We start from the raw sequence: 17,237 nt of genomic DNA on the forward strand, positions 1-17,237 counted from the left end.
GCTGTGCTGGCGGTGCCCCCAGTTAAGCCCAGAGGTAGTAGCTAGCCCAAGCCAGGCGTGCTAGACTAGACTGGCAACCACCAACATCATCCATGGATCCCTCCCTCCTCCTTTCGCTCCCCATCATCATTTAACTATCACCTAACAACGCCCACCAAAAATTCTTCATCAACGAGCTTCGCCCGCCCTCTCCCAACCTGGGCTTCTATTTACTCCTCCTTTTTCTACCCGCGATAGAACTGTTTTAGCGACAGAAGCTGCTGCTGCTGGTGTCGGTAGCTGCTATTGATTATCTCATCTCCCTTGTTTCCCTTTTCTCCTCCCCTGACGACCGCCGCCTTTGTGCCTCGTGCCCCACCGCTCGCGATTCAGGCGTGACCGCATCCAACGTCAACGTCATTTCAACCTCAACTCCCACAATCAACACATCTCGATACTCGATTCTATACCTCTGAGTCATGGACACCAATATGGAGGATGTTGGGCGAGCACCCGCTGAAGCTTCACCTGTGCTTAACTTCGAGCCCACTACGATCCCCACTCTTGACGGCTGGATTGAGAGCTTGATGTCTTGCAAGCAGCTGGCCGAGGCTGACGTTCAGAGACTGTGCGATAAGGTGAGCTGGATGTCAATTACACGGGGGCGATGGAGCTTTATGTGATGCACACGACCGTTAAGTTGCGAATAACGTCGAGCGTGCGACACTCAACAAGCTTTGGCGCTTCTCGCGTGAGGCGGCCGAATGCTAACGTGCAATACACAGGCCCGAGAAGTTTTACAGGAAGAGTCGAACGTGCAGCCAGTGGTATGTCATCATCATGCGCCAGTTGATCAAGATACTTGAACTAAAAGGTCTCCAGAAATGCCCTGTTACCGTCTGTGGTGATATTCACGGCCAGTTCCACGACTTGATGGAGCTCTTCAAAATCGGTGGACCCAACCCCGACACCAACTACCTATTCATGGGTACGCTTCAATCATCATTCTAAAATCTTACGCTGTCAATACTTACTCCGAATAGGTGACTATGTTGATCGAGGTTACTACTCCGTCGAGACCGTCACCCTTCTCGTCGCCCTCAAGATCCGATACCCTCAGCGAATCACCATCCTCCGAGGAAACCACGAGTCCCGTCAGATCACTCAGGTCTACGGTTTCTACGACGAGTGTCTTCGCAAATACGGAAACGCTAATGTCTGGAAGTATTTCACCGACCTCTTTGACTACCTTCCCCTCACTGCCCTAATCGACAACCAGATCTTCTGTCTTCACGGTGGTCTTTCTCCTAGTATCGACACACTCGATAACATCCGAGCTTTGGATCGTATCCAGGAAGTCCCACACGAGGGTCCCATGTGTGACCTTCTCTGGTCAGACCCCGACGACCGATGCGGTTGGGGAATTTCTCCTCGAGGTGCGGGGTATACATTCGGCCAGGATATCTCAGAAGCCTTCAATCACAACAACGGCTTGACCTTGATCGCACGAGCTCATCAGCTGGTTATGGAGGGTTACAACTGGTCCCAAGACCGTAATGTGGTTACCATTTTCTCAGGTTTGTCTCGAATGCCCAGATGCGCCAAGGCCTTTGCAAAATTAACATGATGACAGCACCCAACTACTGCTATCGATGTGGTAATCAAGCCGCCATCATGGAAATTGACGAGCACTTGAAGTACACCTTGTATGTTTGAGCCGGTAGCCTACTTCATAAATCGCACGACGAACTGACCAAGAACAGCCTGCAATTTGACCCTTGCCCTAGAGCCGGCGAGCCTATGGTCTCAAGGCGTAAGTTCCAACACATAAACCCAATTGGATTTGGCTAACGTTCATGAAAGGGACTCCCGATTACTTCCTCTAATCTCGTCACGTATACCCATGTCTCACCAAGCTCGAGCCAGCTAATGTCGAACTGTCATATTTGGGGCAACTGCGCCAGCCTCAAAGACGTTGCAGCTCGGCCTTGTACGATTCCACACGACGAACTTTCTAAACGAACCAAAACTCTGTGGCGCATGAATTGTACGGATATAGCATCTTTGCTCATGGCGAGTTCCCAAATATTGCGGCAAAGGCACGATAGCATTGGGACGCCTATACCTTTGCTGGGAAGGGTTTGGTAGACTACGTTGCGGCGCTCCGTCTCAGGATTGCTTAGATACGCATATTTGAGTTCCGCGCTGTAAGAGAAAGAAACACGCATGCATGATCAATTTTTGTCTTAAGCTTCTCACTGTGATGTCTGTAAAAGTTGAGAATGAAGCATTAGAAAGAACCGAGCTACTAAAGAGGAATGATAGCAAAGACATAACAGAACTCAACCCTAAGGTATCGAAGCATCGAGGCAAGCAGTTTTGTAAATGGTAATCATTTCACTATATTGGCAATTCTAAAACTACTCTAATCAACATATTGGTGGCGCCAACTCATTAATCCAGTTACAGCTTGTTCGCTCGGCGTAGCCCGATAACCATGCCTCAGGGTATCAGGTTTGGCCGCTGAACACAAGAGACGAAATTATTAGGTCAGCTTATGCTATTTAGATCAGGCTCTTTATGCTGTTTATTCTTTGCCATAAAGTTTAGAAGCCATCTTTCTTGCTGCCCATTAGCCATGGCCTTCCTAAAGACAGTAGTACAAGATTCCGGTCACATGTACCTCTGCAATCTTGTTAAGTATCACAAATAAGACATTCGTGTAACGTTGTCTTAATAAGGATTGACTTCAAACGGCCTCCTTTTCGCGCTCTGCCTCAAGGTTTGCCTCCCATTGCCTCTGCATTTTCTGGTTCTGTTCTGCCGTTCGCGGTCGCTCGTCATTGCCAAAGACTTCCTCTTCGGTGTTGACACGATACATGGGGTCTTGAGGGGCTTTCTTGTTGGTAGAGTAATCGCCAGGGGCATGGCTGCCGTCAGGAATATGGAAGCGACGGTCGAAGCGAGAGAGAGCGTACGAGAAGACGACAATGATCTCAATGACATAGTTGAAGCAGTAGTAGCATGCCTTGCTGTGATACCACGCTGGGTCGTTGGCGGGGCGGACCTTGTAGGATACTCCAGTCCGAAATGCGGCACCCAGTGTAAGAAGAACAGTAGTAAAGACGAGAAGTTGGATCTTGGTGCGCATGCGGCCCTGGCCGAACTTGTCCATGGCTGTCTTTCGAGGAAGAATGAAGCAGAGTCCAACGATAGGTAGAGGGAGAAATGCGAGGATGGCGAGAAACGTACTACCAGTAAGCTGAATATCGCGAAGCTGCTGCTTAGTATGCGGGTTGAGAGTATAGAAGTTGTATACGACAGCGGTGATGAGCATGATAAGACTGGCAGCGATGGAAAAGTAAAGGAACTTGAAGATCAAGGAAACATGCTTGCTCCATCCAACGTGTGGATGATAAGCTCTCAGAATGCGCTGGGCGAAGATGAGGTTAACGACGAAAAGGAGAACAACACCAGCGTTTGTAAAGACATTGGCGGCGATGGCGAGACTCGAGTTGGTAGGGTTCGAAGCCCATGCGATACGCAGGACGTTTGCGGTGATACGGGCCATGCAGAAACCGAAGAGAAGGCCTGAGAGAATGAACTTGTGGGAACGCCGACGGTTGAGTTGCAGGATGGTCATGTTGAGAATAGCGCCTGTGACGAAGAAGGCCAATATGACGCCGCAGATGGGATCATCGACGGACGGTGTTGGACGACCACCGAGGCCAGCTGTGCGAGGGAGATAGGGAGGGCCTTGAGGAGGCATGCTGTTTGGACTCTGTGATGACATTTTGACCAAGTGATGCAGGCAGTCTCGCTTTGTACAGCCATGTACAGAGTAATCGAATAGATCCAATGTAATCAAGTTGTAGACTGCAACTTGTTTTATTGGTGAATAGAGAATGGCATGATGGTCAGGATATTCTTGCTCTATATAAGCATACAAGGTATGTAGCTCACAGGCTTGAATCTCCTATTCCTCAACCAATAACTGAAACATTCATCTTTCTGCATCTATGACCTATGTCGGCATCAGATCAGTATCGGTCATCGGCGTCGCGAAACCGCCGGCAGATCGCCCTTGGCTCGTTTCCTATTTAGGTAATGTCGAAGTCGGCAGTCGGAGGTTTCCTTGAGCGCGAAAGGAGCGAGACCAACGTGATTGGTGAACTAGAGAGGACTAGAGCGGTCGGCCTTGATGTTTGAAGATAATTTATGATTTTGACTTGAACTGATTAATCTTTAGCTTGTCGGACAATTTCTCATCAAATTAACAGAGGTAAGCCAGTGAGTTCTAGACTCATATCGGACTGGAATATAAAACTTGTCCGATGGTTCGCGTGGCTCTGATACCGCGAGGAAAGTAATAGCCTAACATCATGGATGGTGATCGTATCTGCTTGTCTTTCATTGTGGTTCGCTAGTAAATGATAAAACCACTAAAAAAGCTCTATCGTTATTTCACGAATCATCTACTAATTTAGGTTGTTCCTGGCTATCGGCAAGAATGTTACCCTGAGGCCATGGCATATTCCTCCCTATTTCCGTCCCGTATTCAGTCCTATGAGGTATAAGCTTCAGGTCCTGGAATAGCAATTGCGGCTCCATCCGTAGGGTGTTGTTTCAATAAACTGCGAGCCCTTCTGTCCCTGGTGCTGGTATTGTCCATTCTCCAGTACTTACCTGTTTAATTTGCCTCTTCTGCTGCCACTTTTCTGGTCGCCACACCAGTCATCTCATCTGGCAATGGAAGGTACAGCTGCGGATCTATAGGCATAGCGTCGTTGTTGTGCCAATTATTCCCAATTTCAGGTCTCTGTCCAGTAACTTCAACTGTTTCTTCGCCTGTGGCTCCAACAGTCTCGTCTGCCGCTCCAGTCCAGAAACCGGCATACGTTTAGAAGTCGCTGTCTTGCCAACTCGCCTCGTCTGTCTCCGGTTCTGGTTCTGGTTCTGCTATTCTTTGCCAAGTAGCTTCAGTTAGCGGTTCTTCTACAACATCTTGGGTCGTTGCTGCGAGTATGTCTTCTACTTCTGCCGCTCTTTCTATCAATGTCGACTCAATTTCTTCCGCCATACGTATCTGCGGCACGGTCCTATAAACATGGTTTGAGCTAGAGTTCAGTATTTAAAGAGTACCTACCGATACAAAGAAAGGATATAACTTACAAGCACACACTCGTCTTGTCCTCGTCTCCTTCTCCAACAGGATCGGCTGGAAGAAACTCGACGAGTGCATTGTTAAGCGTATAACCACATCCAACTCCCATTCTCGCAAGTGCAGCGCCCCTATCAGCAAGTTGGTTGCCAATAACTGTATCCCGAGGCACCCAGTTCAATTCGATATACACGCCAGCTTCTTGAAGCTGTGTGGCCTTACGACCCACCTCTCGCGCTATCATCTGGGCCAACAACCATGCTCTCTTCTTGTTGTTGTAATATTTACATTTGGTGTCGTCGATGTCATCGATGCCCAAAGGTGGCAAGTCTGATAGTGCCTTTCTCAAAAGTTCCAACGTGGCTTGTGAGTCGATGTACACTTCAAGGATTTGCAGTCGTCCCCTCTTGTCGTTCTCCTCTTCCTTTCAACGAGTTGTATCGTGTAGTCAAGGGCAAGGCCGATGGCCTGAAGCTCTTCGATATTGGACGATGTGCCACATGGTCCCCTTGCCATGATACGCACCAAGGTGCAGCCCTCCCGAAACACAGCCGCCCATCCTGCGGAACGATGTTTCTTAGAAGCATCAGTCCAAAAGACCAGTCGTGAATCGCTTGGAGGCGCATCAAGCGCGCTCAATGCGCCCCTAATCGCCGGTAATTTGTGACCGATATCGATATCGATTTTCGGTGTCTGGGCTGACAGTATCATGGTTGGAGCCTCTGGGACTTCGTTCCAAGCTGCACAGGCAGCTTGCCAGGATCTCTGGGACCTATTCAAGAAGTCCTGGACTCCTATATAGAGTTTTGTTATGGAATCTGGAAGCCGGCACATTGTGTCTCTTAAAGATGGCTGTCAAAATAAAGATCTGTTGATTGGTGAGTATAATGTCTGGGTGAGTGGCGGAAGGAGAATGAGAAGGGCAAAGAGAACAACGCGGGTTACACAATTGCTTTTATTGTCTTCAGAATTTGTCTATTGAACCTTTTTGAATTAGGTATGAGTTAATATGAGGGTTTTAGTAGTAACTTTAGGCAGCTGGCAAACTTTCAGTTACATGAGGGTATCATGGTGGGCAATAGAAAAGTTAACTCAAGCTTTAGTATGCAATGAAAACTTAACCTAAGTAGTTAGAGTATGGAAGCAAATGATCTAAGACTAATAGTATGGTTCATACAGCAGAAACACGCACTACGTCTCTTATACCTGCGTCGACTTTAAAGGTTATCTTCCGTATAAGTATGCATCAGCTGAAGGATTATCGGAGGGTTTAACCATGTGTATTTCTTGCCTCAACGCTCTAACAATATTCTTTGTCGTCTAGTTTCTCGTTTGTCAAAGTCTAGGTGCATCAGGGTTGTATGCTGGGTAATCCGTGTATCCCTTTCTGTCAGGTGTGTAAAACAGCGAGCGGTCATATTTGGTCAGCGGCCAGCCATTCTGGATTCGCGCTGGTAAATCAGGGTTTGCTGGACGTAGACTTTAGTGCACGTCCATAACAACTATGGCTTTCACGAGATGACTCACGAATAAAGTAACGACCGAATCCTACAAGGTCATTTGTCTCGCTTGCATGCTTTACAGCAGTTTCTGGGGTGAACCCTCCTGCAACAATGAACTTGGCATCCGAGTTGCTAACAACCCCTCGAATGGGAGCGAGAGTGTCGTTTGTCTTGGGAGTGCTATCAGGCGAGTCACTTCCTCCTTCGATTCGTGGCTCGACAGCGTGAATAAACGCAAGAGACGGCTGTGCCTTGACGATGGCCTTGGTCCAAGGTACAAAGACGGATAGAGGATCAGCCTCCCGCATTCCCTGGAAGCGCGAGAAAGGCGACATGCGAATGCCCACATGCTCAGGGCCAATGGCATCACAGACAGCGTTGAGGACTCTCAATGGGAAGCGGAAACGGTTTTCAAGACTACCGCCATACGAGTCTGTTCGGTCATTACTGTTGGTTTGGAGCTACTGTAGTTTTAGTAGCTGCTCAATCAAAGAACATTGAATGCACTCACAAATTGATCGATAAGCTACAGACAATGTCAGTCAGCTGAATACTGGAGCGCACCATACCAAAACTTACGTATCCATTGGCTCCGTGAAGTTCAACGCCGTCGAAGCCAGCTTCGTCGGCATTCAGTGCGGCCTGTCGGTAATGTCCCACGAATCGATCAATATCAGCTTCAGTCATGGTCGTGAGCTTAGGAGGAAGCTCTGTAGGACCAGTGCCCTTGACGAAGGGCTTTGAACCAGCACTCCAGACGTTAGGAACAATACTAGGGTTGGCAACTCGACTATCCACTGTCAGTATTTTGCCTCACATATGCGATCTTGGAACTTACCCCAAGGCCCAGAGCTGACAGAATATGTAGCCTCCTTTGGCGTGAACAGCATCCGTGATAGCCTTCCATGCCGCAATCTGTTCCCGCGAATAGATTCCTGGTACTCCAGACATACCTCCAGCCTCTTCAGCGATGAAGGTGCCCTCGGAAACGAGCAGGCCGCCGTCTGAGGAGCGTTGGGCATAGTATTCCGCAGCATAATCCGCTGGGACCGCGGTTGTCTTGTCTGCCCGAAGCCGTGTCAGGGGAGCAAGCACCACTCGGTGCTTGAGCTCAGCACTGCCGACTTTGGCAGGAGTAAAGAGTTTGGCGGTTCCTTCGACTATCATTTTTGTTGATTTGGCGAAACTGAGTAGGTAGTATCTAGTGAGTGATAGATCGCGGAGGGATTTGCTGTGGATTTCCCTTAGTTGGAAGAAGATTGGAGCCGGATAACGTTACAGACTATTCCACAAATACCTCGGCCCAACCAAATCGTTGCTAATCCGGCAATTAGGATCAGTCGAGGCGGTCTCTGTTGCCCCGAGCTGGTGAGTAGCAGAAAAGTTGGCCCTTCAAGTCTTAGGGTACAAAAATAAACAGCCTAAGAAGTATCATCTGAATTAGAAGTAAAGTACCTGCTAATTCCATCTCGTAGGCTCCTAGCGGTCAACTCTTCTGATACCCTGAGGCCAAGCTGGACTTACCGAGTAGCATACGTGCACATCTTATCGCATGCTGGGGACGATTGTAGAGGCAAAAACATAGTCTATAGGATATTGGAAAAGTCGGCTGTCAGAAGCATAAGCAACGAGATCATTTAGTACCTAGATCAAGTTATGCTGTCTAACTACTAAAATAGACCATACTCCAAGGTTATTTAGTCTTGTATACTAAAGCTTTCCTAGCGGTCAGTGATGCAACTACTAAGGCAGGCAACTAACTACAAATACTATGAACACCTCTTCCCGAATGCCGGATATCTTACAATGACACGAACTGAAACACGGTGTAGTAAAATGCATTGCCTGGCCTTTGGTGACACAATATTTTTATTCTAGATAATCCGAGAAAAAGAAAGAGACCAGTCTTAAGTACTACTTAAAACGACAGGCTCGTATTGTTTCGTAACGAACTCGAATATGCAGTGCTCTAGGGTGACTCATCTCAAGTCCACCACCAGAACGGGAATTCGACAACAGCCAATGGTCGTCTTCTGCACTCACTTCTCAACTAATGAGTGCTGCTGTATCTGTTCGATAGTGGTATATATAATACCAGCGGTTGTTTGGTATGTCGATACTCAGTGCTTAAGCTGCATATTTGCTAACAAGGTAAAGCCTCGGCGCTCAGCATCGTATGGACGAACTATGATGCCTCGTTGATGCCTTGTTCTCGACCGAGATGAAAATACCGCTCAGCCATCAGAAATGCCTCTTCCATTGCCTAACTTACGATACAGACAGGTCAGACTCTGCTGATCGACAAGACAACTTCGCTTGCTCGGCAGTAGCAGCTAATGGCTAACTAGCACATGGGACAGCGCACATCGCTTCAACGAGCTCCGTTAGAAGAACGACGGATGACAGGGTAGTATCGTGGCATGACAAAGCCAGTGAAACGCGCTTCCGGAACGAGCAGGGGATTCCACAAGGGTGGGAAATTACCTATGTACGCCTGCAGGGACCCGGGGCTTGTGCTGTGCTGGTCTTGCTGTATTGCGCAGAGTACAAGTCTCTGGTAGTTATGATTGACACTGTTCAAGTGACGGCTTGGACAGTCCCAGAGGGTTTCCAAGCGATCCTGGAGTTCATGGGGTAAGCTCAGACGAATAATCTACAGTGGAGGTGTTTGCGATATTTTGGTCTTCATCCCAAATGCATTATATCATGCGTTTCAGAGTGCATGACACCAGCCCGTTTGTGCATCGATGCGCATTGCCATCATAAGATCATAATTACTACCGTACGCAACAGATCACGCTATCAAAAGGTCCCTCTCGCTAGAGCACGCAAGAGGCACAAGAAGCTTGACAGGCTAAGTTTACAATGTTACGCTGCGCAGCGATGCAGTCTTGAAACTGTGTGGTCGCGCGAGCTTAAAGATTGGAGATACAATTGGGAAAGAAAAGAAAAACATTCGCATGATATACCGCAAATATGAAGGTGAGTACCAAACTCAAAAGCTGACAAAAAGTAATAATAATAAGATTGAGCTGGAGGTTGTCTCAGAGACTCAGCCACTTATCAAGTCGGTCATAACAATAACAGTCGGCCGAGATTTTCGTGGCTGCTGCCACGTTCAAATGGTGAGAGGGTTGCAGCCGAAGTGTTTCATTCTCTCTTTCGGCCAAGTGTTTTCCCATTTTGTGTGTGGTTGCTCTCATCGCCAAGTTTTCTTTACTACCTTAACTCTTGCATATCCTGTACATCATGTGTGCGATGAAAACACTCAACCCGACACCATCAAAGAGCATGAATACCTCGCCAAATCGGAATCGAAGACCTGATCTCGCTACAGAGAGAGTTTCTCTGGATTCATGTTATCTATGCAAGGAGATGTATCTGTCTTTGTTTATTGGACATGTCAAAACAAATGTGGATGAGATCTTATTAAGCTGCAAGTTTCATGAGTCTTTGATTTGGGTCAGTTAGTACACGTGGAGTCCAACGCAATTAGGAATAAGTCGAATTTGAATCTGAATCAAGACAACAAATGGGTCACAATCTACTACTAGTACCTCTTGCTGCGAGGGGGAAAGCGAGTGACGATGACCTGCAGACAAGATATTATCGCATTTATCTCAAAATGCGACTACTCCTTGCAGATTACATCGCACAGCTTGTTTATGTAAGTATTTTCCCGAGTAACCATATGAGATCCAAGAAGAATGCGATTGCCAAAGCTCAAAATGCTCAGATGAGATGAAGACCAAAATTCGTGGTGTTGTTGAGGGTCTTCTAGCGATCTTAACCACTGGTCCTTGGTCCTAGCGGCCCGTAGAGGTTCAGAGGAGGTTATGTAAGGCGTTATTTAAGTGGTGGGCAGGTCTAATGACGCTACTTGGACCCTGTTCGGCTTCCGTTCAATCCCTGTTCCGCAAGATTAAACACGTCTAGATCCAGCTGAGCGGGAAATGTATCGTTGTAATACTAATTATATGAGCAAGGTACATGCAAGACCGACCCGTTGTCGCCTACCGGACCTGATCTAACCCTTCTTGGGATTAGCACGACCCGACTCACCCTGGCTATCGCCATTTCCCTCCAGTTAGTTGTTTGGGTAAAAGCATGGATCAAACACCAAGCGCCAGCACTATTTTCGCTGTTTTATGCTCGGCTCCTTCATAGTCTCTCTCCTCTTGTCTCTTCTTTCTGCCTCACTGAGCGCACCCGTGATATCGTTCGTTCCCGACAAAACCCCAGGTAGTTCATACCGCCCTAGCACCCCCTACTATTTCGACCAGGGCCCTCACCATCCCAGGTCAACTCTCTTCACCACAAGCGTCGCGTTCACAGCTGCTGGGTCTGACTTCACTGGGTTTTTTTCGCTTGACATCGAGTTTCTCTTTTCTTCCACTTTCCCCCCTCTTCCTCCTTCCTCATTCGTACTCAGCCAGTGTGTGCGTCTCATCGCTTGGATCCTCCTCCATCGGACACACGCTCAGCTCAGTCAAGTCAACTCGAGCCCGAACGACAATCCAAAGGTTGGATTGAGCTGTCAAGTTCGCTTTCTTTCTCCAAAGGAACCGGCTCAACTTGACTTTCGTGGACCAGGCTCACCTTCCTTAATTATCTCCATTTGACGACATTCGCTCTTTCCTTCCCTGGAAACTAATCGTAATTTAATCTTTCGACCAACTGCTACTATCGCTTGACCGTATAACGAAATCCATTGCGCATCAACAATTCGACTCTTTTCTTCAACTTAACTAATCGATCAATCGCTCATTCACACACTCGTTTGCTCCGGAGAGCAGTTTTTGGCTACGATTATCAACCGCCTAATATCTCTCCACCGACCTGCATCAACCACTCAGGGCCTCTGTTGACCCGACACTGCGAAAAACAAACACTCACCTCAAGTTCCTACCCCGACGACCATGATATAGGTGTCATTGAAGCTCAAGATATTACCGGTCTCTACGTCAGCTTGTCGAACCAGGACAAACGCCTCAACCATCAAGATGGCTGCGCCTAGTCAAAACACGGGCCCTCGGCGAGCTCGCCAATCGCGCAAACACATCGCCTCGAAGATCGCTGCCTTCGCATTGCTCTCTGCGTCGCCGATGCTAGTAACAGCTCAAGTTTCAAACTGTATCTCTCTGAAGGGCTCCAAGGCGTGTCCAGCATTCACATCTGCCTCCATTTCCACCGGGGACAACATCCGTAACTTCTTGTGAGTTTTGCAGGTCCAAATCACAACTGTTTCTGACATCAAATAGCCCATTCCTACAATATGTTTCGGACAGGGCATCTTTCGACAGTCAGCTTTCCGGCTTTGTCGAGAGAGACTATGTGCAAAGGCAGTAAGCAAACACCCACACCTGTACCCCCCCACGATCCAACTGCTTACAACTCCTAGATACCAGTCATTGTTTGGCTGCAAGGACCTCGACTTGACCAACACCAGCGACTTATACGCCCGCTTCACAACAAGCGTACTGTGCAATGCTATTGTTCAGAACTCTATCGAACCCTGTGGTCTTTCTGAGCGACAGTCTCGACCCCTATGCGCTGATGATTGTGCCGACTTCGCCCAAAGCGAGGTCTATCTGACATCAGACGACGACATCTGCTCAAACCCGTCAGACGGCCTGCTGCAGCTAATAAGGGCAGATTTCACCAACTGTGCCCTTCCTGGAGGCTCATTGGACTCTTCGACGTGTATCAAAGCCATCGATAACGAGTCAGAGAACTGCGGCTATGGCAACAGCACTATTGGACTTTGTTCTTACTGTGGCTCAAGTGGCCTTAACTCGACCGATACTTGCTGCTACAATTCAAACGCTGAGGATCGTTGCAAAGATGTACAGCTGCCAACATTGGCCGCCACCATCACCTTCTCTCGAGAATCTCCAACAGCTTCGGCAACTGAATCAAGCACTGCGGATGAGGAAACCGACGAGGACGGAGGCGGCGGGCTAAGCGGTGGCGTAATTGCCGGTATCGTTATTGGAGCTCTCGCAGGTGTAGGTTTGCTTGGACTTGCACTCCTTCTGTGCCTCAGGAGGAGACGGAGACCGGGTAGCCCGAAAGGCAGCATTTTTAACCAGCCCTCGCCTGCTCGACAGGGACCAACTGCAATGGCTCAAGCGACAACCTCAACAGCTCCTCAGGGATACGAAGTTCTCCCGGGTGGTCGCATAGCGCGCATGTCTGCACTGGAAGGTCATTCTGGCAATTCACCATCACATCACCGTGACACTTCTTCGGCTGCTGGAGGAATGGCTGCAATAGGGGGTTATCAACGAAGAGGCGTTGACAACTCTTCATCAGATGAGTTCGCGTCCAGCCCACCTTCTTCCGAAACACGCGGTGGAATCCTTCGACCACCACCTGCTAGGCCTCGACGAACCGGCTCACTTTCCAGTAACTCGGCTCTTGGTAGCTCTGTACCACAATCTCCATCTAGTGCTGGGGGGTTCTCATCACCACAGGGCGTTGCTAGTCAACAATCGGAACAGTTGCCCTTCTTTAAGGACTATTATTCTCAGGATGATATTCATCCCGGTGACAAAATCGCCGCTCTTTGGGCATACCAACCCCGAGCAGCCGATGAATTCTCTTTGGAGCGTGGTGATATGCTTAAGGTTGTAGGCATCTGGGATGATGGTTGGGCGACAGGTGTAATGCTCAATGAGCGGGCAGATGAATGGGAGGCTCGACGACAAGCTCAACGCGATAGTGGCGTCTCGAACGCATCGGGTCGCCGTGACAGCTCACCGGCGGCGGAAGGCGAGATCAAGGCATTCCCTCTTGTCTGCGTTTGCCGACCTGAACACTGGAGAAAGACGATCGAGGGCGATGGGTCAACGGAATCTGGCTCCAATGCTTTCACTGCTTTCTGATGATAAACGCAGCCACGAAGTCTTCACCTTGAATACGACGTCCTAGGAGGACATGGCATTGGTGCATTGTTTACGGCGTCCTGGGTTTCCAGCATCCTTGTTGCCACCAACAGCACAAACGCAATGGGTATATTGGTTTACAGTATCGAATATTGGTCATCACGTCCCGTCACTGGCCAGATATTCCAGTTCCCGATTGGTCTCCCTATCACCTACACCGCGCCGTTATTCGTCTCTCCAACATCCACAATACAAAGAGATTCAAGTCTCTACTTTCAATTCTAGCGCTGAATTATATACCCGGTGTGAGCATCCAGACATGTTGTTTTACGGAAGTGGGATCGACAGTAGGTCGAGTAATGATGCAGCTTGAACGGCTCTTTAGCCGCTCAAGTATTGCATGAGAGGTTGTGGAGATGAACAAACAGTTGGTGCACGATAGAGAAGCCGCCACCATATTCATTACGTCTTCAAGGTTTCTGATGATTATGTTCGACAGACATAGCTCTTTTTATCACAGGCTACGATGAAGCCTGACGACTTAGCTAAGCGATATTGTAAATAAGTTAACTTTTTATGATACATTATGCCTCTTCATCAGCTATGAAGTGATGTTGAATGACAACATTCCAGTCGGCAACAACAGACCCTGTGTCTTGAAGTTGTTTTAGATCTACTGTGACTGGAACGCAGTCGGTCTAGTTGCCGCTGTGGAGTTGTTGACTGCCTATACAGTAGATGCATGCCTGGCCCCACCGCGGGGTGCTTCACCTTGTTTCCCTTGACTCTTAAAGAGGGGCAGAAATCGTGATTCTTGATTACATCTTTGCCTTAATTACCAAGAGAAAGACGTCCTTTCCAGTCAACAATGGCTGATGTCAAGGCACATGCGGAGGCCCTGGTGCACAAGTTCAAGCTTGGTCGTGTCCTCAACCAAGGTAGAGCATCATCTCTTTCCCTCCATGCAATTCCAGTTCACCATTGATGTTGGAGCTCTCTAGATCAAGCAGGTCGGCGTGTCTCTCTTTACGGATCTATCGACGACAACCCAGCTCTCCTGATCCTCGAGCGTGCCCCGTTTTCTACCTCACAGAAATACCTTGCCGATGTGCCTGCTCAGCTCGCACGGGTGCAGAACTTGGGTGCCAACGACATATATCACTGGTACATGGGCCGTAGCGGTGCCGAGACAAGCAAGCCTGACGACTCTGACTTCTTCGCCGACCTGAAGATTAACCTGATCTACCCATGCACTGAAACACATATCAAAAAGTACAGCAAGCAGGGGATGCGTTTTGTCACAGAAACACCAGAGATTTACAGAAACCACATTCAACCGTATATGCTCAGCAAGAGAGAACAAGGAAGACTCAATTGGGTATTCAACATTATCAAAGGACGTAAAGAGGTGGAAGATGTTATCTACAGAACAAAGCTGGGCGAGGCGGGCGACGAAGGTTTCCTGATGTTGCCGGACCTCAACTGGGACCGCAAGACGCTAGATGCGCTGCATCTACTTGCGCTGGTCGAGCGACGGGACATCTGGTCGCTGAGAGACCTCCGCAAGAAGCACATTCCCTGGCTACAACACATGAAGGCCCGTCTTATTGACGCAACCGTCAAGACGTATCCGTCCATCGAGCCAGACCAGCTCAAGCTCTACGTGCACTACCAACCAACATATTACCACTTCCACATTCATGTTGTACACGTTCAACTTGAGGCCGGGGCAACGCAAGCGACGGGCAAGGCGGTCGGACTGGAAAGTATTATGGAGACACTGGGCGCGATGGCGGGAGACGACGAGGTGGGCATGGACGGCATCGCGATGAGCTATACGCTAGGAGAGGCGAGTGAGTTGTGGACTGAGATCTTTGAGCCACTTAGGACTGGCGGCGAAGCCTCTCAATCGCAATAAGTAGATCGTTGACACTAGAACCGTGGGGGCAGTCGGACCACTCGCCACCGTCGCGGATGCAGTAAATTTCGCCGTTCAAACGAATGGTAGCACTCTTCGTAACACCGGCCTAGCAAATATTAGCATTCCTCTGTTGTTGTTAGTTTCCAGTATCGACATACATCTGCAGTCCTTTTAATACTATGGCGCAAGAGACTCAACCCATAGCCTCCATCCTCCTTCACAGCACATTCGTTCAGTTGCTGGAAATCGATGGCAGATTCGAGGGCGCAGTCTTCGACAAGGGATCGTCCGGGGATATCGCGGTAGTCACGGCTCAGGCACATAATAAAACCCAGATTTATCTTAGGGTCGGGGTAAAGCTCGCGGGCGCAAAGTTCAATGATATTGCCCATGCATTCCGAAGGGCCGTGCATGCAGTCGACGCCATCGTTGGCGGTTGGCCTGAAGGACCTACGCATTAGTCGCGGCACAAGCGAGGGAGTTGAGAATGGACGTACCGGCCAATATAAGATAGAGTAAAGTTGACCTTGTCATGGACGCGCTGCATGACAGGCAGCACCAATAGTTCGAGAGCATCCTAGCAGTTGATGAGTATGTGTTTTAAACTTGTGACAACAAGAAAAGGCGTTACCTTTGCATCAGGGCATTTACTCATGATATGTGCTTCCAAAGGTACGAGACTATCGGTGAGTTGAACATCGTCGTTTGTGACGTGAACCCAAGGCTCGTCGTCTATGAGAGGCCTGAAGGGTTGCCATATCCAAAAGGTATATGTCACAATAGCCATGACGATCAGTGTCATGGTAGGTCGACTACGGCGAGCCTGGATTGGCAACATGACTCTCTGAGAAGGCTGTTTCTCGTCCATAACGAATCAAGATTGTTTCGTGATGATGTATTGATAAGGGTATTCAATAAAGCCAGGGTTGATGTGAGAGGTGGAGGAGATGTCGTTATGACAGGCAGCTGAATGCGCATCACATGCGGCTGGATTGTTTATCCGAATTTGGTTAAGGAGGCCGTTTTGGGAGATGAGCTATGTCACTGTGTAATGCTTGCTGTCAACATGGCCAAACTCAACGTGAATATATGTGTGAATTTGTTGAACCGATTCCCTAGCTATTATCTCATTACGCACGCTTCACCTTGGGAAAAGATTATGAATCAGCCTCGATTTGCGGATATTAGGTGTAAGCATAGCCAGGACAATACCAGCAGAAAGTTGCTATAAGTCAACCATTCTAGGGGTAGCGGGGCCTTGAACCTACCCAGCCTACCAACGAGGGCTGTAAAGCTAACCCCGCAAGTGAATCGCGTGTGAATATATGGATCGATCTCTGGGTTGATGCATGGAAAGCAATATCTAATGATAAGACAAAGATGATATCTATCTCTTACACCAGATCTATATACAAACGCTCGAGCTAGGTGCTAGGTTTTCAAGCTGGAAGAGGCTTACTTTTAGTCATTACATCAGAGTGCCTGATTAGCGCCTGCCCTGAAGCCCAAAAGTGAGGACCTAACCTGCACCTTCTCACGAACCGTGATTCACTCTGACACAACTTTAGACTTGTTGCTTCTTAGAACACTTCCTTGCCTCGCCCTTTCCCCGCCTATTTATAGAGGCCCAAACTTAGTTCTTCCCTCGATCAAAGAAGATTCCTGTGGATGCCTACCACTCCTTACCTGATCCGAGACAGCCTCATATCCACCACCTACTAAGGTATTTGTGATGATACCTTAAACTGGCACTACCACATTCGGACAAACAAATCACCAGCCAAATC

The 17,237-nt window shown here is 48.5% G+C and overlaps 8 protein-coding genes across 8 annotated transcripts; 4 read left to right on the forward strand and 4 right to left on the reverse strand.

Moving 5' to 3' along the window:
* The first annotated feature begins 33 nt into the window (after positions 1 to 33).
* On the forward strand, positions 34 to 2,347 carry EDB82DRAFT_508042 (Metallo-dependent phosphatase-like protein). The gene is made up of 7 exons (XM_025728192.2): positions 34 to 617; positions 765 to 806; positions 862 to 967; positions 1,023 to 1,556; positions 1,613 to 1,685; positions 1,743 to 1,792; positions 1,843 to 2,347. Exons 1-7 carry the CDS (start codon positions 459 to 461, stop codon positions 1,863 to 1,865), a joined length of 987 nt encoding a protein of 328 aa, XP_025582584.1. The 5' UTR covers positions 34 to 458; the 3' UTR covers positions 1,866 to 2,347.
* EDB82DRAFT_508043 (uncharacterized protein) lies at positions 2,348 to 4,057 on the reverse strand. The gene has a single exon (XM_025728193.2). The coding sequence runs from the start codon at positions 3,770 to 3,772 to the stop codon at positions 2,729 to 2,731; it is 1,044 nt and encodes a 347-aa protein (XP_025582585.1). The 5' UTR covers positions 3,773 to 4,057; the 3' UTR covers positions 2,348 to 2,728.
* A 398-nt stretch (positions 4,058 to 4,455) lies between these two features.
* Positions 4,456 to 5,953, reverse strand: EDB82DRAFT_559181 (uncharacterized protein; the record flags this gene model as incomplete). The annotated part of the gene is made up of 3 exons (XM_065609716.1): positions 4,456 to 5,078; positions 5,152 to 5,564; positions 5,666 to 5,953. Coding segments are annotated over 3 exons (900 nt in total), but the record flags the coding sequence as incomplete, so codon positions are not given.
* Positions 5,954 to 6,202: 249 nt separating this feature from the next.
* EDB82DRAFT_508044 (uncharacterized protein) lies at positions 6,203 to 8,117 on the reverse strand. The gene is made up of 5 exons (XM_025728195.2): positions 7,481 to 8,117; positions 7,222 to 7,432; positions 7,154 to 7,168; positions 6,668 to 7,103; positions 6,203 to 6,609 (listed from the first exon to the last, which is right to left on the reverse strand). Exons 1-5 carry the CDS (start codon positions 7,807 to 7,809, stop codon positions 6,476 to 6,478), a joined length of 1,125 nt encoding a protein of 374 aa, XP_025582587.2. The 5' UTR covers positions 7,810 to 8,117; the 3' UTR covers positions 6,203 to 6,475.
* Positions 8,118 to 10,755: 2,638 nt separating this feature from the next.
* Positions 10,756 to 11,455, forward strand: EDB82DRAFT_256375 (uncharacterized protein). Its single transcript, XM_065607326.1, has one exon. It carries the CDS (start codon positions 10,791 to 10,793, stop codon positions 11,262 to 11,264), a length of 474 nt encoding a protein of 157 aa, XP_065464109.1. The 5' UTR covers positions 10,756 to 10,790; the 3' UTR covers positions 11,265 to 11,455.
* EDB82DRAFT_256376 (uncharacterized protein) lies at positions 11,456 to 13,675 on the forward strand. Its single transcript, XM_025728196.2, has 3 exons — positions 11,456 to 11,857; positions 11,904 to 11,987; positions 12,044 to 13,675. The coding sequence occupies exons 1-3, from the start codon at positions 11,646 to 11,648 to the stop codon at positions 13,527 to 13,529; spliced, it is 1,782 nt and encodes a 593-aa protein (XP_025582588.1). The 5' UTR covers positions 11,456 to 11,645; the 3' UTR covers positions 13,530 to 13,675.
* Positions 13,676 to 14,195: 520 nt separating this feature from the next.
* EDB82DRAFT_256390 (HIT-like domain-containing protein) lies at positions 14,196 to 15,507 on the forward strand. The gene is made up of 2 exons (XM_025728197.2): positions 14,196 to 14,467; positions 14,531 to 15,507. Exons 1-2 carry the CDS (start codon positions 14,398 to 14,400, stop codon positions 15,445 to 15,447), a joined length of 987 nt encoding a protein of 328 aa, XP_025582589.1. The 5' UTR covers positions 14,196 to 14,397; the 3' UTR covers positions 15,448 to 15,507.
* EDB82DRAFT_256382 (uncharacterized protein) lies at positions 15,460 to 16,471 on the reverse strand. The gene is made up of 3 exons (XM_065607327.1): positions 16,082 to 16,471; positions 15,948 to 16,027; positions 15,460 to 15,891 (listed from the first exon to the last, which is right to left on the reverse strand). The coding sequence occupies exons 1-3, from the start codon at positions 16,316 to 16,318 to the stop codon at positions 15,567 to 15,569; spliced, it is 642 nt and encodes a 213-aa protein (XP_065464110.1). The 5' UTR covers positions 16,319 to 16,471; the 3' UTR covers positions 15,460 to 15,566.
* Positions 16,472 to 17,237: the final 766 nt, after the last annotated feature.

Source organism: Fusarium venenatum (assembly GCF_020744135.1).
Source record: "Fusarium venenatum strain MPI-CAGE-CH-0201 chromosome Unknown EDB82scaffold_3, whole genome shotgun sequence".
In the NCBI taxonomy this organism is placed as follows: Eukaryota; Fungi; Ascomycota; class Sordariomycetes; order Hypocreales; family Nectriaceae; genus Fusarium; species Fusarium venenatum.